Source organism: Neurospora hispaniola, assembly GCF_033458365.1.
Source record: "Neurospora hispaniola strain FGSC 10403 chromosome Unknown B0T23scaffold_2, whole genome shotgun sequence".
Lineage (NCBI taxonomy): Eukaryota > Fungi > Ascomycota > Sordariomycetes > Sordariales > Sordariaceae > Neurospora > Neurospora hispaniola.
The window spans coordinates 3045451-3068471 of NW_026944407.1; the positions used below are offsets into that span (position 1 = coordinate 3045451).

The following is a 23021-nucleotide window of genomic DNA, read 5'->3' on the forward strand; positions in this document are numbered from 1 at the left end:
TTCATGGTTGTCCGGTCTGCCCAATGCCGGTGAAGGTTCAAGGTCCTTTCACCTTCGTGCTGTGTACTGTACGAGCTGTGAGCCTTTGCCTCATTTCGTCGGCCCCCACAGCTTTATACCGAACCTATCAAGCTCGGAGCTGCACCTTTTTTGGACAAACCCTACTTCTACCGTACCGACCACTCTCTCTCCGAACCATATCGGAGTTTAAGAGATCAGGAGAAACACACTTGGGTTTACCCAAACCGAGGCAATTTCGCACACCTCGCCGTCATCATATCCTACACTTCTGCGGTCAAATCTGGCCCGAAATAAGCTGATGATGATATTCTCCTACTATTGGTTGTCTTCATACCAGTCTTCGGTCTGCTTTGTAACCGACCAGCTCTGATAGTCTTGGATAAACCAAGGCTGTCCATTCTGGGGCGGGTCCTTCTTAGTAGACAAACTATACCCCAGTCTTGCTGCCTGATCGGCGTGCCATGAAGATCAGATGGAAGACAGTGGGAAGTTGAGCCAGTCTTACACCAGCTACTCCGACTAGTGCTCTCTTCTTCATTGGAATAACATTGGAATAAGGTATTAAAGGAAAAGCTTGCCCGGTACAATACATACCTATTCGAAACTCTGTAGCGTGACGTACCTAGGGACGAACCGCGTTGGGACTGGACTTTGCATAGACGCAGTGTCAAACACAGCTGACGGCCAACGTCATGTTGTATCGTCTTCCTGTCATCCTATGTCCTTGCCCTTCCTTTGCCTTCAACTTTGCCAAAGACGCCAAAGACCCCGAATACACCAACGGGTTGCCTGTCAGCCTTCGTATCCGGTTTGTCTTTCCGTTTTTGTGAGGGCTGTCTAGTATGTATGCCCACCCTGTTTTGCCTTGTAGTTCTCCCACGAGGAGCCGAGCGAGATGAGATCCACGAGCTAACTAGAGGTATAGATATTGGCAGTGTTGATGCGTGAACACTCTGAACAACCACAGGTGCCTCGTGGATAGGTACCTAGTTCTTTCAAATGCAACTTCCTAATTCGGGCCTAAAACATCCGAATAATCGTGTTCGATATATCCTCAACTGATATAGCTTGGAAATTCTGGCATTCTATAGCTTCAGAGGACATAAGCGAGCCGTTGGGTCTGCTTTTTGTTTGCTTGTTCTTTGTGCTTGTTCTTTTGCTTTGGTCAAGGCGAAAAAGAAGCGTTGGACGATGGATTCTCCTCGTCATTCTCTAGTAGAAGTGCACTGGAGTTGCAAGGCCTCTTGGCCGGATTTATGTGAGCCGTACATAGGTAGTGTAGTTTGTACAAGAGTTAAAGCGAAGCGATAATATCTCCCTACCTTGCTAACGTTTACCATCCTACTTAGTACCTAGGTACCTAAGGTATTCACGCTACCGTTTCCGTCTCTCTCTCTCTCTCTCTCTCTCTTTCTTTCTTATTCTTCCTCGGTTTTTTTTCGGTTCTTTTTTCTTCTTTCGTTGCTTTTTCCCCAACTTTTAATCCCCTCTACCTCTCCAGACCAGGGGATAGGATTGAATTGCCGAAGAGCTAGTCCTTGACTTACCCAAGCCACCCCGAAAGGCGTAATAGAATGAGCAAGTTAAAGTATTAATATTACTTCTACATGGCAAGGCTTAGAGTTTTTTTTCTTTTTTTTCGGTGCCCCTGGTGATCAAGTGACCCTGTATGTGGTTTCACATGCTACGGAGAGCACCGGATTAGAAAGGGGCAGGGCGTGCAAAGATCCAAACACACCACTCGCATTCGTCGGCTTGACGCTGTAACTTAAAAGAAAGTATGTCACCTTACTATCCTTGAAGGTTTATGAAGCCCCTAAAAGGGATGTTGACTGGAGTTCATCGTCGCTCATTGTGCTTCCAATCGTCAATACCTACAGGTATATATAAGACGTGTACAAATCACAGTAGTATACATGCTTGCCTCAATGCTATATAAATAAATCCCTTGCCTCTACGGAAGCCACCCGACTGGCTTCTTCCCGAGCCTAGGAACCGACCAGACCAGTCTCTTTTTGTATGACGCTCAGCTTTGTTCTCACAGGGACACGGGTTTATAATAGTCTGGGAATACTTGGCTAGACCGTTTCCTCGATAATTATAAGCCATTGAACGTTTGTCAATGCTTTTGTTTGCTTTTCAGACTATTGTCTACTTCAAAACGCGCCGCTCTCTAACCATGTCAATTTCTATTTCCTTCTCGGATCCCTAGCTATGTTCTTGTGTTGTCCGTTCAAATTTTCCACTGTTCCCTCCGTTCGCTTCTCATCGGAACCTTCCATCTTGAGCAGAAGAGATGATGTCATCTAACTCCCCTAATGCTCAATCCTAGGTACCTAAGGTACTCCAGGTACCTTCCATTTTTCTTCCTAACTTCCTTTCCCCCCCAGATTATGCAACAGCTGCACCCAAGTTCCCAACCAGTCACAACCTCTCTCACTCCCTTTTACTTCCTTCTATTCATTTCTGCTTGCCCCCTATCCTCTTCTCCTCCTTCTTGAATTTGCTCACCCCAAGTCTTCCATCTGCTCCCCACCACTCTGCACAAACAAAAAGTGCAGCGGCAGTCTGCTTCTTGATTTTGCTCTTCTTTGCAGCCTCTTCGGCCTCTTTTTCTTCTTTTTCTTCTTTTTCTCTTTTCTCACGTTTCGTGAAGTCAGCATCACGCGCCCGTGGTGTAATCAAAATAGCCGTTACCGTGTCTTGGCCTGTCGTCACCTGCGCCGTTGTTTTTCCTATTGGTGTTGCCCCTGATTTCGACTCCCCCGCTTCGGGTTCAGAGTCAGGTTCAGGCCTACTAGTTTGGGGCTTGGATACTGACGGCGACGGAACCGAAAGGACTCCTTCGGTATCTCCAGCAGGAGTTGTGCACCTGTATCCCACGAAGCTCGCGTCCGTTCCGGTGACGACGAAGTTGGAAATTACTGGATGGGTTACGTTGAGGGGCTGAAGCTGCTGCTTCTGGGCGGTGGCCGCGGCGGCGGAGGAGGGGGAGGGGATAAGGGAAGGAGAGGATATGGTCGTGGTTGCGGTGGCTGGTAAAGAGGAAATCCAGGGGGAAGAGTAGTTGGTAAAGGCACGTGGTGTGCTTGGCCCTTTTGCCGAGGAGTTTGCATCGAACTCGTGGACTTCCTGAACTTCCTGGGCGCTGGGGTTCTGGGTGTTTGGTACCATGATTACTGCTTGAGTATTTGGCTTCGGCTTGCCTGTTCGATTGGCGTTGGTTCTTGGAGGTCTAGATGCAGTCAAATACTGCCTTTGACAACTTCAAGGCAAACTACGTACCTCTTGATAGAGGTAGTGTTGTGTGATCTCGGTCTTGACTCAAAGCTTGTGGTTGACTGATGGCTTGCCGTCGTTTCCCTCGATTTCAGTTGCGGATGGGGAAGAAAAGAAGTAAGAGCTCCAGGGAAAGATCATTATGGCCGGCCTTTTATGGACATTTTGGCTTGTTTTCTTTGCCCCAGGAGAGCATGTCATGGATGCTGGCAATACTCGCTCTTCATCATGTGTTGTTGCCATGATGGTCGAGCATGACTCCGATGACATTCACCACCCGTCCTGCACTTGAACATTTAAATATGAAGGCTTGAATGGCTAAACATGAAGGATCCAGCAGCTGATGCATCATGATTGCGAGATTAGGTAGCGTAGGTGGCTTCCTTATTGACGAGGCATCTCAACAAACGAATTCCCCAGATATTGTTCGCTTGTGAGAGCTACCGCAAGGCATTTTCCTTACAGCATTGAAGATCCCCAGGGCAGGGGCTCTGCCTGGCCTCTATATAGGCGAAGCTCGTCACTTTTGGGGAACCCAATATTTGACATTACGCATCGTCGTTCATACAAGTAGTCGGACACTCACACATGTTTGTTGAGGGGTTTATGGAGGTCACACCGACAGGAGATAAGCTCCGTCATTCGGTCTGGTATGACAGATACGGGCACTAAATGGGCAGTGAAGCTCGACTAGGAACACAGGTGTCATCGTAGTGCACAATGTGTAGTACATTTTTGAAGCTGTGATGCTTAGGGCAAAAAGTGGACATGAAACTGACCATGTCGAGCGGGGTGTGTCACTGAACACAGCTCGGAACTGTTCACTTGAATGACAGGCAGAAGTCTCCGTTATATCCGAAAGACATGTCTTTATACGGCAACGACGATCAACGTAATAACGTGGTTCCTATTATCGATGCGCATGTCCGTCCTCTATCAGAACTGGCTTAGGAGGCATTGATCCCTAGCACCCAAGAAATAGTCCAGTCTCACTGCCGTATATGAGCAATACACGTCTTTATAAGGAACATCTTCACATCGGACGGAAAGTGCTTAGGTAGGTATCAACTGAGTCACTATTCCCCAGGTACCTAGTTCTTTCACTTGGAGCGCCTTCACCTGAACCTTCATTTGAACCAAGACAACAGATGCATGCATACAGGTTGGGGTACTAAGTCGGCTGTCACTAGCACTTCTGGCAGTGGCAAGAATACGGGTAGTTAGGTCAGAACTTTGACCTAGGACTTCTAGTGTTTTGAACAAAATCGGGTTGGGAAAATGAAATAAATGAGGTCGTCAAATTCGCCCTGACAGGAAGACGGAGACGTTAGTGAAGCCTGCCCTAAGAACCTAGATTTGTAACAGAGAGAATGAAATAAAACAAGACGGGTCAAGAAAGTCTCTAAGACAATGAAGATTTAGGGCGTTGTGCTAAAAGACCAAAGAAATGTAGGAACAAGATGGTAATAGAACACAAAAGAGATGATACCTACCAAATGAGTGTCAGACCGGGTCCAGAACTACTGGCCACGTCGGAGATACCGTGCAAACTGAACAGACAAAACATGCTCTTTGAAGAGCGGGAGACATCCCACCTTGAGGTACCTTTAGGCAGTAATATCCGAATAGAAGCGCACCACTCCCTTGATCCTCTCCCCTTCATCCTCGCGCGACAATGTATACCCGCCCGTCTCCTCATCGTCAGGTCTTATATCAGCCAGCCAAGCCATGAGGCCCAACATCGCGTAGCTCTCCGCATTATTGACCACGCAAGTCGGTCCTCCCCAGCAGACATCCATGCACGACTGCCAGGAGCCCACTGTACATGTAGCACTTGCATTTGCATTTGCATCGTAAAGGCCGTAGTATCGACAATGCATCATCTCTTGGAAGATGATTCTCGGCACCGACCATTGCGAGACATCATCATCCACCTTACTTTTGTAGAGGTACTTTAGCAACAGGGGGTCCGACACACTGGCGTTGTCATGGTATCTGGTAGAAGTTTTCTTTGCCCTTCTTGTGCTGTCCGAGAAGGCCTCCCATGTTTCTTGGCCCAGGTCGATCACGACTCTGGCTGGGTTTTGGACGTTGGAGTGACCTTGGATGCCGGTGAGACCAAATAGGTTATGGACTTGTCCGTTTGCGCCCTCGGTAGAAAGTTCGTAGGAAGTGAAGGCGTGGCGGGTGAGGTTGGAGGGGAAGGAGCCGGTGTTGAAGACTGAATTTGTGGGGTCGAGGTAGGTGAGAGCACGAGGGGAGGAGGAGGAGCTGGAGTGGTGTATGGGGATGAAGCGGGTTTCTTCGGGTTACCTATTAGCATCAAAGGTCTTGACGGCTTGAGAACAGGGAGGGGAACTGATCATGGAAGAAAATGGGGGGAAAGGGGTTAGGCTGGTACTTACGAGCGTCGCAGTGAAACCGTACATCTGCTTCCCAATGGTTGGGAGTCTTTCTCCAGTTTGTACCAAAGTCTCTCAATACGCCGACGACATGTTCATAAGCTGTCATTCGGACCGAGGCACTGTGGGGGTTCATCAGTCGGAAGTCGTTTGCCCAGTTGAACCTTTGCCTTTCGGACTTTGGCATTTTGAAGAGAGTCTCGTAGACCCGGGCAAAATCTAAGTCGGAGGAGGATGTGAGCCTATTCACGGCTCGGCGGGCATACTCCATGGCCTCTCGAACGAACCCGTCGAATTGCTGGTCAAATTTGGCGTCACAGGACGGATCTATGTAATATTTCTTCAGCTTTCGGGGACTGATGTAGGTCTGTAAAGTACATCAAGTTAGCGAGTCTATTTGCTTGGTACCTAGAGGTAGGTCATGCCTGGACAGAAAGAGAAAAGGGGAAGGGTATGATGGTACTTACAATTGCCATTTTGTACTTCTACTGGAGTCTTAGGGAAAGTTCTCCCCTCCAGATCAGATACTCTTCCAAAAGTTCAATAAATCTCACGAACTCCTATAATTGCTGATTAGCCAGAAGATTCGGGCAGTTGTAGTTGGTGATGGTGGTATTGGGGGTTAAAAGCACAAAAAACAAGGGCATTCTATGATATTTAACCTCCAAAATAACCTCCATTACCCATTCTCGTGTTTCCTTGAGACAAAGCACTGAGAAATGCAGTGAACAGCTCTTCATTTCTTGAACTCGGTCTCTTAGGGTGCCAGTGAACAGTCATTCCGTGCCCCTTGAGGACGCGAATCTTGGAGTATATGGAATGAAGGGGCAATGAAGAGAGTTGGGTGAATGCAATTGTGCTTAGGGCCAAAGAGAACAAGAGATAAGAAGAAGGATAAAGGTTTGCGGTGCATGAACAGAGTCTCATATGGGTTTTCTTTGTGCCGGGAAGCTTCCGAGGTTCCGAGGATTCGCGGTGAGCTGGAAGGACCTTGGATAGGTTAGTGGGTATTGGATAGTAACATAATGAAAGAAGCATTCGCTAGACTTCAGAACGAGTACTAATTTCTCATAGTACCCCAAGAAATACTTAGGTAGTGTTCTACCTGAGCAACATGCCTGTCATGTAGTCTACACGAAGATAAAGTTAGCTCTGGCCTTCATGTTTCCATTGACGAGACGTACCTACTCATGAGAATCTCATTTGCCTGTTTCCGGCTTCACAAGCTTGCTTTCCCAGTCATTTTCCTTGTTTCCGCTCACGGCTTACAACTCCAAGCTAGGTACCTCTAGGTAACTTGCCCTGCGGCACACACCTTATCGCCCGTGGAAAAGAGGAAATAATCGTAATTGAACAAGAGGAACCTAACAAACAGGACTGAGCAACCGGCCTGGAATCCAATGAAACGCCCAAAAACAGTACCAACGCAACCAACTGTCCGACAAGCATGAGAGATAATCGATAACCATGGCCAAACAGCATAAACACCACCAACACCCGAAATCCACAAAACCCAAGCCATCCCAAACCTTCCTATCGAACAAAGGAACATGTTACCAAACCAGACCAGATCGTGATCCCCAGCCCATGCCAATGAGCCTCCTGCCCATAATACTCGACCAAAGAGGGCATAAAGGGTAAGGTACCCACCCAAAGCGAGGTCCAGCCTCAGCCTTGGCCTCCATCTCAATCCCAGCATCCCTCTCTCCATCCATTCCTCCACTTCACCAACCATGAAAGCCGCACGCCCGCCTCTTGCTCCCGCGGTTTCCATAGCACCAGGACCAAATAAGACCAGCGCTATATCACCACCCCCTTCAACCGTTCCAGTTCCCCCTCCATTCCTCCAACTCATCCATCCTGCAATTTACTAGGTACCTAGGTACCTACTTCTTCCCATACCCACCTCCATAACCCCCACCACTCCCACCGCTAGTAACATGGTGCGAGTTCCACCCTTCGTCATAGCGGCTCTGCTCCTTGTACCGATCCATCGGGGTGTTGCCGTTGGCGGAGCCGTACGTGTCTTTGTAAGCGGAGTAATTGATAGAGTTGCTGCTGGTGCTGTTGGAGGAGGGGGAGGAGGAGTAGGAGTTTGTTGAGTTGTTGACTAAGTAGTTTGGTGGAAGGAAGTTAGTAAAGTGCTTGCTTAAGTGGAAGGCAGGCTGGAGGGAGGTGAATAGGGGGGGGAAGGCCGGATAGGAACGAGTAAGGGGAGAAGAGGATGGGAACGAGGATGGGAAAGGCGAGAGTGGAGGGAAAGGGATAAGATATATGGTTGACATGGTGCGTGAAAGAAGTCTTAAGAAGGGGGGCGGCAGTCGGGCTGTGCTGAAGGTGGTACTTGGAGGTAGACGTACTGTTGCTAGAAGAAGCTTGGCCGGACATTTTGGATTTAGAGCGGTTAGTTGATCGGTGAGTCAAAGCAGTTTATGTGGGACTGCGGTTCACTTCAGTTGAGATGTTGACAATGATCAAACAATGATGAAGAGCTGGGTCCTGATGCCGATGCTATCGAGATGGCAATGGACCTACGGAAGAGCCTTCTTTTTATACTTTCCCCCCCGAGTGTGGTGGTAGATGGAAGCTTGGTGTCCGCGAAGTGGTGTATGCGTGAGATTCTGGATAGGTTGGTTCCAATGTAGATTGACCGGTGTAGATCACCCATCTCCTACTCGCCAGGTCTGTATAGACGAGAGTTGATACGCATTCGTCGAAGCTCACGGGAGTCAAGGTATCCCAGTCTCGGGTGATTTCCGGTCTGAGTATCCCGCTCATGAGCCAGTTCTCTTCCAACTATAGTGCCAGCATGTAAGCCACGCATGGTGTATTACATGCACACTCTCTATCAATGGAGTGCATGTGTGTGCCAGCAGCATCGACCTACGTGCGTAAGGTGACATGTTGTAGTCTCTCACGCCTGTTTAGTTGACACTGGCGGATTTCAACCTGCAACATGCAGGGGGCCGCATGACGAAGAAATCTGGAAATTTCCAGGTGTGGGAGAGGCGCAGCATGCACTTCAAGGCTTGGGCAATCCCAATCCAAGTGGGATATTGTCTAGTTAAAACGTGAGGTCGTTTGAGAGGATAGGACGGTCGAATGGTAGCCTGTGATGACAGCTACATAAGGCCTACATAGGCAGTGTCCCGCCCGTACTACCCGAAGGCAGGCACCAGGAATGTTGAGCCGCAGGATTGAAAGCGTCTGTCGAGCATTTCCCGCCCTAGGTGACATACTAGGGAATTGTCTTCTATTGTTGTCAGCTGTCAGACATCCTGGAAGAAGGGGGGGCTGTCATGCTCGATATGTTTCAGTAATATGGATGCCTTTCCTGGTCATTTTCTCCGAGGCATTGCCATCTTAGTGTTGTTCATGAACCTAAAGCATTTGAACATTACGACGGACTGCCGTCTTCGTAAATATTCCTCCTATCGGCGCCGGTCTCAACTAGAAGAAGCACTTGGTTTTTAGTTGTTGCCTCCGAATCCATAGTGTCCCGACAAGGGTTCCCACAGCGGGCCTTATCCAGCCGGTCCGTGACTGTAAGCCGGAATCCGTATCCGCAACCTGGAGGTTCCGAGTCCCGAAGACGGGGGATCTTGCCCCCAAAACAGCCAGCATATCATAAGCGCCCTGGCTTGATAAATTGTTATCAATGAGTGCTTGCTCGCGGAAAGGTGCAGCTTGTCATGGGTTTTCACATATCCTATAAACAGCAAGTGAGCCCAGTCATCTCACGGCCCGCAAGTACTGTACAAAGTATCAGGGGGAAGACGGTTCTAACGATGGCCATAGCACAACCCGCTACTTCCCAGTATCGTTAGTGGATGACTTGGGTTGCAGGGTAGAAAGTTTTGATTCACAACTGAGTCTCTCGTAAACTGATTAGTATGCGAATTAGGAAATGTGAACATTCCCCAAGGTGACGGCGTGACATACTTGTTGCTTCAACCGCATCGCCGTACCATATGCAACCTCCCGTTGACGACAGGGTTGAAGTCACTCCGGAGCAAGGCTCGCAGGAGATATACAAGGCGAGATGCCAGGTCAGATCCCAGTACTTCCCTCACACGCGGGAACAAGACATCTCGTGTACCAGCGAGCAAAGCTCGTAAGTCATAGGGTTCGAATACGAACCCTAAATCGACATCATCGGGACTAGTCTGATGCGTTTTGATTGCGCTGGTGGATAGAGAATGGTATGGCGTATGGGAACCGGGGTGTGGTGTATATTGAGATGGACCGCGAGAGGCAGCAGGAAAGATCAGCGAGTTCATGGTGTTCCACTTGCTGATGGCTTTCTTGGAGTTGGCTCGGATAACGATCTGTACCGCGGATACCGGCCAGTCTTGCTGCCCTCGGACTTCAAACAGTTCGTGCGACTTTTCTCAAGTCCAGATGGTCGTTAAAGCCTTGGTTGCCAATAGGAAGCCCCGAGGTCGTGTTTCCAACCGCACTTTAAAGATAATCTTCCACGGACAGCCACGTACTCGAGCTGCGACCATAGCAGAGGTCTCGCGGCGAGTGGGGGTTGCATTTTGACCGTCAGTATGTCCCTGTGATGGAAATTGGGAGCCAAAGCCCCCACGAGCGATGCACTTCGGCGGTACTACAGGCAAAGGTCAGTGCCTTACATGGACAGGCAATCTCGCGTCTAAAGGTAGTTGAGGCGCCCGTAGTGTGGTGTAGAACAACGAAGCGAGCCAAGAGTCCAAAGCCAGTCGTTGACGAGCTTAAGCAGCAGAACGCACAAGGTGATGTGCAGGAGAGCTTGACCGCCCATGTCATGTTGATGAGCTGATCATACCCGACTGCGCGACCGAAGGACGAGATAGGTATACCTGCCAGGGGAATGGAAGCGAATGGGGGCATCCGCGGGTTCTACGGCAGCGTGGAGACGCACGAGGGGACTCAATTCCGACACCCGAAGGAAAGGTTCGACCGTCCACGGATGCAGTTTCCGGTCCCAAGTCACGTTAATTTCCAAACTTGCCGTCCTTTTCATCCTGTCACTATCATGTGCCGAACCGCATGTACATATCATGCACTTGCATGCTGTACCTAGAATAGAGAAGGCTGCAACGCACCATGCCCGCCCATGCGTGCAGGGCTGCCTCTTTCTCACCGCCGAATGGAGAGTATCACATCCAAGAACACATCGGATCAGCCTGGATATATTGGACAGCAAAGCATGTAAGCGCGGAAGGAGCCTGGAACATGCCATACGGGCGTAAAATCGGATGGGGAAGGGACGATATTCTTGCTCTCAGAGACGGCTTTGCCACGTGAGAATGGCACAGCAGCAAGCCACTGGTAACACGGAGATGATCCCAAGCTCAAGGCAACCCAACTTTGGCGATATAAGGCAACCGGCCATGTGGTCAACGACCATATGCCTCTTTTGTCTTTTGGCTTTAATGCTCTGTGAGGGTTGGGGGCAATCACAGCTACTGAGCCTTCCGGTTATCATGGTCATCCCGTCGAACTCCATGTTTTCTTTGACTGGGACTTTGACAAAAATGAAGAAAGAAATGTTGAGTTTGAACCCCGGAATGTCGCATTGTCGATCTGTTGTGTCTTTTTCCACTTGATGGGTTTCCTTTGTTAGGTCAATGGTGCGCATCGGCATAAGTTTCATATCAGAACCAGATTATTACCCGAGGAATGATGACATTGGCTGCAGAAGGAAGATCCGGGGAGATCGGATCGCCACATGAGGGGTATCTCAGAGGATGGTGTCGGAGAAGCGGCTCGGTTATGTTTCTGTTTCCTGTTTCATGTGCCATTTTTGTTTCTCAAAGTTCGATACTCCCTTTGAGAATTGGGGGTCGTTTGAAGTTGGGAACTTGAAAAGAGACGGTCTGAACGGCGCGGCAACCGATACGAACAAAAGAAGCTGGTGCTGACTGGACAAAGCAAAGCAACATCGTGGTTGGCGGCAAAGACACTGGAGGGAAATAAAGAGCTCATTGACACTATCATCAATAAACAGGAGGGAGGTATGTCTTCAGCAGCATTCACGCACTTACTCTCAGCTTGAGTGTATTGCGACATCCAGCATGACTTGCCAGAGAAATAAAAAAAAAGTGTGACGTCAAGCCAGACCATCGTTGTCCGAGTTTGTGGTTTGGAGTGAAGAATGGAATGGCGGCTACTCCCCAAAGCGGCATGGCCTCGATTCGCAGTCCAGATGCCAAGGATCAGAGCCAAGGGACCGACCTCCTCCAAAGAGTGCCAAGGGTGATTTGGGCTGGAAAATAAGAAGAGGGAAATGTCGAGAAATTGGACGTGTCACCACTGGAATCGGATTATTAGTTGAGAAATCCTGTTCTGGTTTTCGACGCACTTGCCCTCGGTCTCGTGGAGGGAAGTTAGGTCACACGGTGTTACCGGACGTTGGTGTTGGTGTTGGTGTTGGTGTTGGTGTTGATGTTGATGTTGATGTTGCTGACTGAGTGAGCAGCGAAGAGTGCCACAGAATTGAGGATCATGATTGAGACATTGAATTCGGGAAGATGGAGCAAGAGGGACGGGAACTTGGTTCAGTTGCAAACACTCGAAGCGACGACAGCTGCGAGATTTGGAACAAGTGCGACGTGCCAGCTGGTGGATCCGAGTTTCCACCTAATCCAATCTGTAGGTCATGCTTGCCAAGCCAAGTGTCTCCGTGGCACTGTTCCAGCACTCCGGGGGACACCTTTCTAGGCGCTCATTGTTCCCGTATGCGGATGGGTCTTGACCGTGAGTTTGGCCATGTGATTGGCCAGGAGTCCATCACTCAGCCCGTGTGGCCTGGGTAGCCCAGCACACGCCCAGCGAGAGGGATGACCGGCGTGCTGTCCACCATCACCTCTAGGTAGTCAGCAAAGGATGGAAGAAAGAACCAAAGCTAGCATTGGTTACCAAAACCAGAAGCCGGTGCCAGAGTCCAGATTGGTCCATCTTCTTACACCCTCGTTTGCACTGCGTGATCATCCGCTTTCCCCTCGCTTCGCCTTTCTCGTTTTACACTACTCTTTGTCACTTGCTTTTTCCCTTTCGCTATTCTTCCTTCCTTTTACCGCTGCCATCTCCCCATCAGCAAACGACTCGACGACCACCGACATTCGTTTTCCCCGACGACTCTCCTCGACTCTCGTGCGACGGGCCACGCCATCAATCGTTCAGCTTTGACGACACCCGCACCTTCCGTCCGCTCGCTTGGACTGATCTAATCGGAGAGGAACACTCGGACATTACCAAGGAAATAAACTGAGGCAAGATCCGCGAACTTGTATGCTCAGACAAACCCCCCGGACGGCAAAGGGACCCACGGAATTTCACACACCCAGCCAAATCTGCGATCGTTTCTTCTGCCCTCTCGCCATCGTCATCACCAAAAACAACAACGACAGTAAAAAAACACAATAGCGTCTTGTCAGGGACAGAAACGATTACATCCGTTGCACTGTCGTCCCCTCTGTCTTTTATTTCTTTTCCGATATCCGGGCGCCAGCAGCCATCTGGCATCGGGTGTGACGGTGAGACGAGAGCACGAATAAGCTTTCGACCAAACGACTACGGGTTCAGGGACAGGAATCAATAGGGCCAACATCGGATAGAAAGGAACGTGTCAATTGAACACCAACACACCACCCAAATCCCACATTCATTATTTTGTAATCGCATCGATACGGGCGCATTTTCGAGGGCATCGGGTGGAAGGAATTGAAGGAAGGTCCAGTCGGGCGGACGTAACATTCCATCCGCCGACACACTTTGGGGCGGAGCAAGCCACCAACCCGCAGCAGCGTTGTCGCGGAATCACGACAGCCGACACACCTGAAAGAGAAACTCTTGCGGAAACAATAACAGAACCAACACCAAACCTCAAACGACCTCGTCGATATTTGCACAGACACCACCGAATATCCCCTCCAACCGTACATAATCTTTCAGGATGGCTGGTACGTTAAACGGCGCTTGGTGCTTTTTTTTCTTCTTACGAGTTGGCTTGGCTCTCCACAAGGAGCCCTTCTAAATGTCACCGCATTGTTCCTTTGTTTCCTGCTGTGCCTAACAAGACCACTGTATTCTAGCGCCAGTAACGACAGTTTTCCCAACTCAATCGTTGCCCGCATGCGTAACAGCATGCGGTCCTCTATACGATGTCAACGGAGCCTGCGCAACCGCGACAGCCGCCGCCAATGTTCTCCAGAACTGCTTCTGTGGTGATGCACGATTAGCTCCCTTCAGTACCGGCACGGCCGGCGTGTGCGATGGTGCTTGTGCGGCTACTCCTACAGATTTGGCACGCATTCAGGTACGGGAAATTCACATGTCCTGTGGCCGTCTACACACAGCATGTATGACTGACATGATGTCAAACAGGCATGGTACACAGGCTACTGCAAGGCCACTGCGACTAGTACAGCAGCAACGTCGACAAGTACTGCTGTCGCCAGCAAGGCGAAAGGCGGCGGAGGCACATGGTATGTTCCGTTTTCGTCCTATTCTTTTCCATGTCGACTTTGATCGACGTCCCTGTGACTGCGCACCCGTTTTTCGTCCGCACTCTACCCGCCGACGTCGTAAAGTTGTGCACAGCTGCTCCCACATTACCTTGTAACTAACAATGCACCTCCCAGGGTGGACAACCACTACCAATGGATCATCTTCCTCGTCATCATCGTCGTCGCCATCGTCGGCATTTGGATAGGCGCCTGCTTCTGGCGGCGGTCCTACCTTCGCAAGCGGGACCGTCGGTACGCGCTCGACCAAAACCTCGCCCACACCACCGAGTCCGGCCGCGTGGTTCCCAATGACGGCGTGCATGTTCCCGGAGCGACCATGTTCTCCCCGGCCCCGATCGCTGAGGCCACCGTGTTCGACGAGAAGCCCAAGAAGACGAAGAAGAAGTGGACTGTCAATGAGAGGACATGAGTTGACATAAAGGGCCTTGCTTACGTTCACGTATATGGCTGTTGGAACCCGAACGGTTGCTTGACTTTTCTGTGGACACTTGAGAAGGGAAAAAGTAAAAGAAGAACATGGACAAATACGCCTCCATCGACGCGGACGCCGTCATGATAGATCTGTCTTTCGCTGCCGCCGCCGCCGCCCGCCGCCCCTCCTCACATTCCCCTCCTTCGAACGGGGTCAGGTTTCGCATATTTTGTTTTAGTCACCAACATCATCATCCTTCCTCTCTTTTTGGGTATCACCGGGCGGGTTCCATGTTATTTCCGTCCATCCACCTCTGGACCTGGACATTCTTTCCATCTAGTCGGCGTTGCGGCGTAGTATTCTTTCGATATTTCAGTCTTCTTATACACGGGATGGATGGGGGGCGGAGGGCGGAAGAAGGGGCAGGCCTTTATCAAACTGTATCAGTAGTACCTACTATCATCTCACACACACGCATTGCGGCATGGGCCATGGGATGTGCGATATGGACTGTATACATACTATGGGACTGTAGAGAAAGAGAAAAAGGAAAGAGGAAGAGAAGAGTCATAGCGGAGATGGTAGGAAATGGAGAGAGAGAGGGGGGCAAAAAGGGACGATAAAGGATATCCCCCCCTCCCAAATCCATTGCATTCCATTACCAAGCAACCCTCCGAATCAACTGAATCAACTGAAGCAACCAACCAGCCAGCCAGCCAGTTGAAAACTGACCCTTCGATCCTTGGAATATCTCTTCCTCATTAGCAGATAGACTGGAGGCATTCGGTGTTCAGAACCGGGAAAAAAAAAATTGTAATTTTGTTCGACACTCATGCTGCTGCAACCGTATTCTTCTTATGAGTGCCGAATGTTGAGATAGTAGTAGAGAAGCCCTTTATCGAGTCTAAAGGGGTTCTGTTTGAAAAAGGCAACGAAAAAAAAAAAAAGAGGGGGAAAAAAAAAAAGAAAGAAAACGCAACTCTAATGCACTTTTGGTCTCTCCTACGTATTTGTACTGTTGCAAATCCCTTTCATCGATCCATCCATACATCCATCCATCCATATCCCCTTCGATCTGCTTTTTCTCTTTATCTGTCTCAAAGTGCTGAATGTTAGAGTCAAATGGATACTACCTATAATCGCAACAAATGTCAAATCCCAAAAATGGCAATCTCGTTACGTTCCTTTTGGAGCCCCCAAGAGCCTTGGTGCCTTGGCAGAACTATAATTGCCAATAATGCCCTTGCTGGCGCTCATTACTCGAGGCCCAGACACTCAGTGGGTAGTCGGTACCTATCTATCGATATGATGGAACGCTGAGTGGGCGGTTTTCACGAGTGGGTGTATGGGCATAACTTGTATTCTTCAGGTTATGTTCTATATCTCTGTTGTTCATTCAGAAAGAAAGGTCCAGCCTGCCTGCCTGCCTCATTTGTCTCTGTCTGCCTTGGTGGCAATCTTTTCTCTGTCTAGGTTTTAACCAATGCGTTTGCTTGCAATCGCTCCGCCCATGTTCTATTACAGTTATTGCATCTTTGCTTGTTTCAAGCACCATCGTCTTCACTTCCTAAGTTGTCATCATCACCGTCACGCTCACTCGTCATCGTTGCCGCAGTCATAAGCTTCGTAACCAAGTTTGTAGCCTCTTCAACCACCTTCGACACCTATCTCAAGGGAAGCGAGTGCTTCTCAAGCTTGGCTTGTTCCTCAGCAGCGTCCATGTAGAGGTCGATCAAGCAACCGGCGGACCACGCTTGGGTAGGAGACTGCAGTAGAAACCCAACGGTTAGCATACTATTCGTGTGTTTAGGCGGTTGTGCATCTGGGAAACTCACAGAATCATGACACTCCTCTCCATTCTTGTTCGTCAACTCCGTAAGTCCAGCCCATGGGCTCCGCTGAATCATCTCCTTGCATCCTATAAGTCGCCTGGTGACCTGCTGGAATGCCTCAGTGCGGCCTTCGGCATCGTCACGGCCGCGGCGCATCAAGTCGAACTTGAGCAGCGCCCGGAGGAAGAAACCAGTCGGCCACAGCCACTCAGGACCCTGGTGGTAGTTGCGACCCTTGCTGGTGGCAAAGTCGTCGCTGTCCTCGCTGTTGTTGTAGTACGGTCTGTAGTTCATGTCGCTGGGGTCGAGCGTAGCCATACCAGTGGGACCACGGAGAGCGGCGTCGGCAACCCAGAGAGCATGCATAGCGTGCTCCGGAACGAAGAGATCGGCGGCGCATGTCATGGCAATGGGGAAGTTGCAGCGGAGCTGATAGTCTTCATACTCCTTACCGGAACGGTAGAGATCCTTGTAGATGCCACGACGGTTGATGATCGCCGGGTTGACATCGTACTTGGAGTCCTCGTCGGGGGAGATGGGGACAAAGTAACAACGCTCAAAGTTGTCCTTGATGAGAGCAGCCCAGTCCTTGAGTGTGATTTCGGTACCATCGGCCTTGCGAACACTAGAGTGCTTGAACTTGCCGGCTTCATTGAGAGAAGCTGCCCACTTCAGGTTGCTGTACAACATACCTGTGATCTCAACGGCGGCACCGTCTCTGGGAGTTCCTGGCACACCCTTGGAACCAGCACGCTCGCTCTCGCCCATCTTGTCCATCCAGGTACCGCAGTTGGCTTGGTTACCGCCGAAGATGAAACCGTTGCTCCAGTCAACCTTGATCTCCTGGTTGAAACCGGCATCGCTCATCTGCATATCCAAGTTGGGGCCGGCGTTGGCCTCACGGTACTTCATGCCCTCGGCATGGCGCTGGAAAACTTCCTGGATGATCTCGGCGATGGTGCTTTCCTTGCTGTACGCACGCTCATCGTCGACGTCAAAGTACGTATCATCGTAAGGGAGGAAACGGCGCTTGACCTTGTCGTCTAGGATCGACAAGCCATCAGGAACCAGACGGGTGTAGTCCTGGATGCACTGCAGGAAGAACCAGACAGAATCTCTAGAGTTGTATCTGGGGTTATTGCCGCTTCCTAGAAGATTAGGGATCATGCCATGCTTGAGCACACTGGCAAAGGCGTGGATGTGCTCTCTGGCTTCTGCGTAACGACCAGTACCAAGGTACAAGCCGCGGAGAGAAATGAACACATCGCGACCCCAGCAGCGAGCCCACTCAACAGCGAAGTGAGGAAGACCCGCAGCAAGAGACGGCACGAGCCGGTTAGGATACAGTGATGCTGACTTTACCAGACCAGTCATCTGAACGCTAACCATGGCCAAACTCTGCAGGAACCATTGTCCCTTTATGACATTGTTGTTCATGAGGGAGATACCGCGTTCAAAGGCCGCGTTATAGGCTGTGCGAAGCACAAGACCGAAGTATCTTGGCAGTAAGAAGCTTGGGATGGGCCGAATAGCATCAAAGCGTTCCTTCAACCATTGAGCAGGCTTCGCCAGCCGGCGAAAGTCCTCTTTCTTCGAGGCACGCTCAAGTCTCCCAACAATGTAGTCAAGAGCCCACTGGCCGTCTCGGAGATGCTGGCATAGAGGATGGGCGAGATTGTTGTCCTTGATGACATCCTTCAAAATGCTCCACCAACCCTGCAATCCAGCGTACACAATCTTGCCGTGGCCAGGGATGTCGTAGGTTCCATCCTGGCCTTCGCTAGCATCACGCTCCTCAGGCTCGCACTTGTACAGAAGGAAGTTGAGATCGACAAGATCAAGCTCATCCATCGCTGCCTTTGCACCAGAGGTGACAAAGTTGTCCAAACCACTCGAGTGCTCTGCCGCCGGGATCCAAGTCTCAAAGAGAGCAATACTTCCAGGAGGGAACTTTTCACGGACGGTGATAATGGTATCCTGGCCCTTGACTTCCATCCGCACGCCTGGCAAACCTACTAGACGGCTGGGAAGACCACGAAGGTGCTTCTTGTCGCTCAGGACCTCCTCAACAGCTTCCTTGCTGGCGTCAACCTCCAGCATCCAGCTACCGAGATGGCGAGCCTTTGTACCGGTCAGGTGGACAGGGTTGAAAGCGCCATTGCCATTTCCATAACCGGGGAACGCAGTGTGTGCGATGAGGAAGTAGCCCTTTCTTGACTCCTGATGAACTCTGTGGACCGTGACGTACTCGTCCTCATGGTGAATATGCGTCTCATCATAGCCATCCATACCCATCAAGGTGTGGATCTGGTTGAGAAGCTTCTTCACACCAGCAATTCCATCCTTGCCCTCTCCCGTCTTAACAGGAGCTTTGGAAGCCTCGGACGTGTAAAGGCGGGTTTCGCCAACCAAGTCAACAAGCTTAGGATAGATCTCGTCGTATCCCATTACGCTGCCGGTAGCGCTAGCGCACATGGCAACTAAGGCTGCGTTTGGAAGCGTGTCACGCGCATCACGCTTCTGAGCAGGAACCTCATTGTCATGAGTGCAGTCCATGAATAGGGCTTGCACAGGAACCGGCCTGATACGGCGGATAACCTCGCGTGTGTAGACGCCATCCCCGTTCGTGCCGCTGATGGACGACGAGCGGCCCTCGTTGCTTGATACCTCGTCAACTTCGAAGCTGCCAATAGGTCGGCCTCCGTGACGATGAACCAGACGACTGAGCTCGCCAGTGCTCCATGCTTGCATGGCCTCACGAATGAGTGCGCTAATACCCAGACGCTTGACAAAGACGTAATCCATCTCTTCAGAGCCGGTGAAAAGCTCCGCAACGACATAGAGATCGGGGCGAACACGACGAGCCTCATCCAAAATGTGCTCAGCGACATGAAGAGGCGTGGAATGGCAGTTGTCGATACGGAAGCCGGCAAAGTATTTGGCCAGCATGCGGGCGTACTTGGTCATGTGCTCCCAAAGCCATGGGCTGTCTTCAGGACCGCTTCCGTAGCGGAGCTTCGTGCAGTCTCCCCAGACAATGACTTCTCGGCGAAGGTAGACACGAGAATCGGGACCGGCATTGTCGACCAGCGCGTTTCCGCCCCATACCCATCCGTTGTTTGCGAGAACCAGGTCTTCCTTCTTGTGCTTCTTCGTCTTCTCGTTGACGGGAAGACGAGTGAAGTACGTCTCGATCAGAGGATTCTCGGCGTTGATGGGCCCGAGCTTTGGACCGTGGTCATCGAGCCGGACATACTTGATGCGATTGAACAGCTGCTGCAGGATCTCAGCAACTTCGTCATCATATTCCTTGTAGAATGGAACGTTGACAATCTCCAGAATCTCGACAATCTTGGTTCTGGCCGCTGCCTGATCGGCAGTATTCTTTGTCTCTCCTTCGTACCGGCCGAAGATAGCAGACAAAAGAGCGGCAGCCACCTTGGGGCTAGCCCTCCGCCTGAAGCGCTCACCAAGATAATCCATGTGCTGCAGACCATGCTGGATTAAGAAATCTGCCTGCTCCTTAGGGGTGGCGGAGTGTAGAGAGTCGATACCTCCAGCTCCAACGGAGGCCTGTGGGAAGTCAATGTCGTTGGCAGCCCAGGACTTGACCGCGGCATCGGCATCGCGCTCCACATCAAGAGTATAGTACTCCCAGAGACGAATCTCGGCAATTACCTCTTTCTTGATGGCATCCATAATCTTGACCAGATCATCGACGTCCTTGAGCTCGGTGGGAAGGCCAAGCTCTTCCAGCCTGGTGCCCAGCTCGAGCAGCTTGGTGTCGAGAAGGTAAGCGGACTCAAGCCATGGCGCAGTCGTCAAGTTGTATCCGGCCTCAGGATGCTCCAAGAGCCACTCGCTGTTGTGTGCAGTGTGGTTGAGGACAATGTCCGTCAAGCTGAGCAGGGAGTGGTTCTTCTCCAGACTTTCCACCATCTTCTGGACATCCGGCTCGCCTGCGGGGAAGCAAGCTGGGTCCCAGCCCAATTGATCATACAAGCTGTATGGCGAATTTGATGCACCTCGTACCTGCAACGGTGTGAAGTGGATCATGTTGTAACCTCGGTCGCTGATTCCCCGAAGATGGCGCTCCCAGTCTGTTGGGTACTTGCCCATGAACTTGCTGATGATGGAGAAGATGGAGAGCGCCGGAAGTGGCAGCGGCTGCCCGTCCAGCGAGAGCCGGGGTGCGACATCGATATAGTACAACGGCGTCTTTTTCTGAGTAGCCTTGGTCACGGTTCCGTCGGCGTTGACCAGGTTGCTGGCCAAATCAGGGAGTTCGGCATATGTGGTGTAGAAGGCGTACGCGCCAGCCTCGTAAATCGGGATCGAAATCTCGAGTGTGCGGTTGAAGTCAGGGACGAGCCTGTAGCGGGTTTGTTAGCCATGTTTTCCGGTATTCTAGAGCATTCATCTGATAAGAAAAGAATAGGGGGTGGGTTGTTTACTTGAACTCGCGGAACTTGTTCCGCTGGAACTGCTCGCCGTGCTCAGGGATGTTTACCCACAAGCTGCCATGGCTGCAGATGCTGGAAGTGCCCTCGATGGCAAAGCGAATCGTTACTGGATCTTTCGACTTTGGCGCAATGTAAATGTACTCGCCAGGCACGTCAGGCGAGCCATCGTCCTTCAGCGGCAATAGGTAAACTTCGTTGGAGACCATGGTTCTGGGGATCATGTTGGGGAAAGGGAGGCGGGGTCGGAGGGAGCTTCCCGCGACCTTTAGTACTAAGGGGAGCTTTGAGAGTGCTGGCGTGTCGGTGAGGGGCTAGGCTCTAGCGTAGCGGACCGGCGGCGATGGAGCTTGGTGCTAGGCGATTCGAGAGGAGACAAAACTTGTAAGGATCAACACGGTGGGATCCCAAGTATATCTGCCTGATCAGCATGAAAGTTAGAACGGTTTCACCCTATCAACGTCGTCCGTACGGGCTGCGGGAGCTGTGGTGGCGATGCCTGTAACGACTGTAACGCTGAGAGGACACAGGAAATCAGGGATACTGCTGGTCTTACGGTTGTTGGTCTCTTGGACACGAAATATGTAGACGGCAGAAGAGACAGAGAGAGCTTTGCAAGCGACGTGGCTCCAACGAAAGCCAAGGGAGCCAGAGGGAGATTATGTATGTAGGCAATGTAGGTGATGGCGTCCAAGAGAGGTCCAAATCGTAGTATCGTAGGTATGGGCCCGTGTAGTTTGGCTGTGATAGGACCGGAAGCAGACAATAGCTTCCAGACTGGGGCTCGACTGTAGCAACTTGGCTGGCGAGCGAGCTTACAACCAAGTTTGGCTTCTAGCTCGACGACTTGGCCAGGGGTTGATATACCGGAATGTCAGTCTAGAGCTGAAGAGACCCGTCAGAAAACAGGCAAAAAGCAGCAAAGACAACCTAACATTGGCGATGCCACCCCAGCCCGTGTTCAACACCACCTCGGACCTGCCACGGCAACTTAAGTGGTGACAGACGAGACAAGGAAGTAAGCTGATGGAGGTCGTGAGAGCGCAGCACGTCGAGACGGCGCCAAGAGCGAGCTCGATCCACACCCAACAATTACTTGTCCAATTGCAGACGGGCGTGCAGGAGTGACAGCGAATATGACTGCTGCAGGGCAGCTGCGACTTTGAAAGAAAAAGAGACGAGACCTCGATGGGAGTTGTGATGTGGTGAGTGGACGATGCATTAGTTCGTGAAGCAACGAAGGTGTTGTGCCCTTTCCTTTATGTCAATTCTCCATGTCCTGGCCTGAACGTGCCTTCCCTCCCGTGAGAGATCTGAGGGTTTGCCTTATCGTCGGTTTCAACATCGGCGATTAAACACGCCTTGACAGTTTGGCAGTCTGTGCCTGAAGATCCTTGACTCGTCACAACGTGCTTGGCCAGTTCCAGAACCATTCAAGTTGCGAGTCGCGAGGGCGCTCGGGGAGCTCCAGGTCCGATCGGACAAGCAGAACATTGCCCATGGCGCCCAACGGCCGGTTTAGTGTACGAGCTTCGAGCGCAGATCGATGCCCCGCTGTCTGGAACCGCAGAGTAATTTCCTCGACATGCCTGTTCAAGGGGCATAACGAGATGCTGACCGCAAAAAAGACCTAAGCGGGGCAGATTATTCCCGCCTCTAACGGGATGACGATATTCACCAGTGGGAGCTAGATGTACTCGGTAGAGGCTTGGACTTTTAGATTGGAGAAGGGGCCTTCTCCTCGACCTGCACACGAACGAAGTTACCTATGAAAGACCTGACGGATGTTATCACCAGAGCCTCGGCCGCTGAGAGAGTTAGATGTTGGTTTGGATCACTTTTCAGGCCCCAGACTTGCCTGACTGCAGAAACTTCATCCATACCTGACGATCAACAGCTCCCAAAGCAGTGGGATATTCAAACGCTGTCTTAGAAAAAGGAACGAAGCGAGGGGTGGCATTGGGCTGCCCCGCGTCGATTCCATATCCCTGTCCAACTCGATGACATCACCATTTAAATGGTCGTGGTAGGCGCACAGACCACCACAACTCCCGCATCCGGGAGGGGACGCCATCGGACGACAGTCGTGGACCGATCGG

The 23021-nt window shown here is 51.0% G+C and overlaps 8 protein-coding genes across 8 annotated transcripts; 1 reads left to right on the top strand and 7 right to left on the bottom strand.

Annotated features, from left to right (window-relative positions):
- Positions 1–2481: 2481 nt before the first annotated feature.
- Positions 2482–3195, bottom strand: B0T23DRAFT_438358 (uncharacterized protein; the record flags this gene model as incomplete). The annotated part of the gene is made up of 1 exon (XM_062840659.1): positions 2482–3195. One exon carries the CDS (start codon positions 3193–3195, stop codon positions 2482–2484), a length of 714 nt encoding a protein of 237 aa, XP_062695726.1.
- A 1712-nt stretch (positions 3196–4907) lies between these two features.
- B0T23DRAFT_426574 (uncharacterized protein) lies at positions 4908–6178 on the bottom strand (the record flags this gene model as incomplete). The annotated part of the gene is made up of 3 exons (XM_062839999.1): positions 4908–5602; positions 5706–6069; positions 6170–6178. The coding sequence occupies 3 exons, from the start codon at positions 6176–6178 to the stop codon at positions 4908–4910; spliced, it is 1068 nt and encodes a 355-aa protein (XP_062695727.1).
- A 90-nt stretch (positions 6179–6268) lies between these two features.
- Positions 6269–6908, bottom strand: B0T23DRAFT_84530 (uncharacterized protein). The gene is made up of 2 exons (XM_062841876.1): positions 6891–6908; positions 6269–6692 (listed from the first exon to the last, which is right to left on the bottom strand). Exon 2 carries the CDS (start codon positions 6627–6629, stop codon positions 6360–6362), a length of 270 nt encoding a protein of 89 aa, XP_062695728.1. The 5' UTR covers positions 6630–6692; positions 6891–6908; the 3' UTR covers positions 6269–6359.
- On the bottom strand, positions 6909–8041 carry B0T23DRAFT_84566 (uncharacterized protein). The gene has a single exon (XM_062841877.1). The coding sequence runs from the start codon at positions 7555–7557 to the stop codon at positions 6991–6993; it is 567 nt and encodes a 188-aa protein (XP_062695729.1). The 5' UTR covers positions 7558–8041; the 3' UTR covers positions 6909–6990.
- On the bottom strand, positions 7589–8090 carry B0T23DRAFT_426575 (uncharacterized protein; the record flags this gene model as incomplete). Its single annotated transcript, XM_062840000.1, has 2 exons — positions 7589–7812; positions 8063–8090. 2 exons carry the CDS (start codon positions 8088–8090, stop codon positions 7589–7591), a joined length of 252 nt encoding a protein of 83 aa, XP_062695730.1.
- A 1136-nt stretch (positions 8091–9226) lies between these two features.
- On the bottom strand, positions 9227–10759 carry B0T23DRAFT_402586 (uncharacterized protein; the record flags this gene model as incomplete). The annotated part of the gene is made up of 6 exons (XM_062838684.1): positions 9227–9411; positions 9444–9509; positions 9658–10087; positions 10186–10314; positions 10513–10615; positions 10743–10759. 6 exons carry the CDS (start codon positions 10757–10759, stop codon positions 9227–9229), a joined length of 930 nt encoding a protein of 309 aa, XP_062695731.1.
- Positions 10760–13472: 2713 nt separating this feature from the next.
- B0T23DRAFT_84609 (uncharacterized protein) lies at positions 13473–14923 on the top strand. The gene is made up of 4 exons (XM_062841878.1): positions 13473–13651; positions 13784–14007; positions 14076–14176; positions 14333–14923. The coding sequence occupies exons 1-4, from the start codon at positions 13645–13647 to the stop codon at positions 14625–14627; spliced, it is 627 nt and encodes a 208-aa protein (XP_062695732.1). The 5' UTR covers positions 13473–13644; the 3' UTR covers positions 14628–14923.
- Positions 14924–16202: 1279 nt separating this feature from the next.
- Positions 16203–21529, bottom strand: B0T23DRAFT_84647 (glycogen debranching enzyme). The gene is made up of 3 exons (XM_062841879.1): positions 20917–21529; positions 16466–20834; positions 16203–16396 (listed from the first exon to the last, which is right to left on the bottom strand). The coding sequence occupies exons 1-3, from the start codon at positions 21144–21146 to the stop codon at positions 16295–16297; spliced, it is 4701 nt and encodes a 1566-aa protein (XP_062695733.1). The 5' UTR covers positions 21147–21529; the 3' UTR covers positions 16203–16294.
- Positions 21530–23021: the final 1492 nt, after the last annotated feature.

Coding starts and splice junctions, on each gene's coding strand:
- B0T23DRAFT_84566 (XM_062841877.1), bottom strand. CDS start 7,557: ATGAGTTGGAGGAATGGAGGGGGAACTGGAACGGTTGAAGGGGGTGGT.
- B0T23DRAFT_84530 (XM_062841876.1), bottom strand. CDS start 6,629: ATGAGACTCTGTTCATGCACCGCAAACCTTTATCCTTCTTCTTATCTC.
- B0T23DRAFT_84609 (XM_062841878.1), top strand. Junction 14,008..14,075: donor CAGATTTGGCACGCATTCAG/GTACGGGAAATT, acceptor GATGTCAAACAG/GCATGGTACACAGGCTACTG. Junction 14,177..14,332: donor AAAGGCGGCGGAGGCACATG/GTATGTTCCGTT, acceptor TGCACCTCCCAG/GGTGGACAACCACTACCAAT.
- B0T23DRAFT_84647 (XM_062841879.1), bottom strand. CDS start 21,146: ATGATCCCCAGAACCATGGTCTCCAACGAAGTTTACCTATTGCCGCTG. Junction 20,835..20,916: donor AACAAGTTCCGCGAGTTCAA/GTAAACAACCCA, acceptor AACCCGCTACAG/GCTCGTCCCTGACTTCAACC. Junction 16,397..16,465: donor GAGAGGAGTGTCATGATTCT/GTGAGTTTCCCA, acceptor TTTCTACTGCAG/TCTCCTACCCAAGCGTGGTC.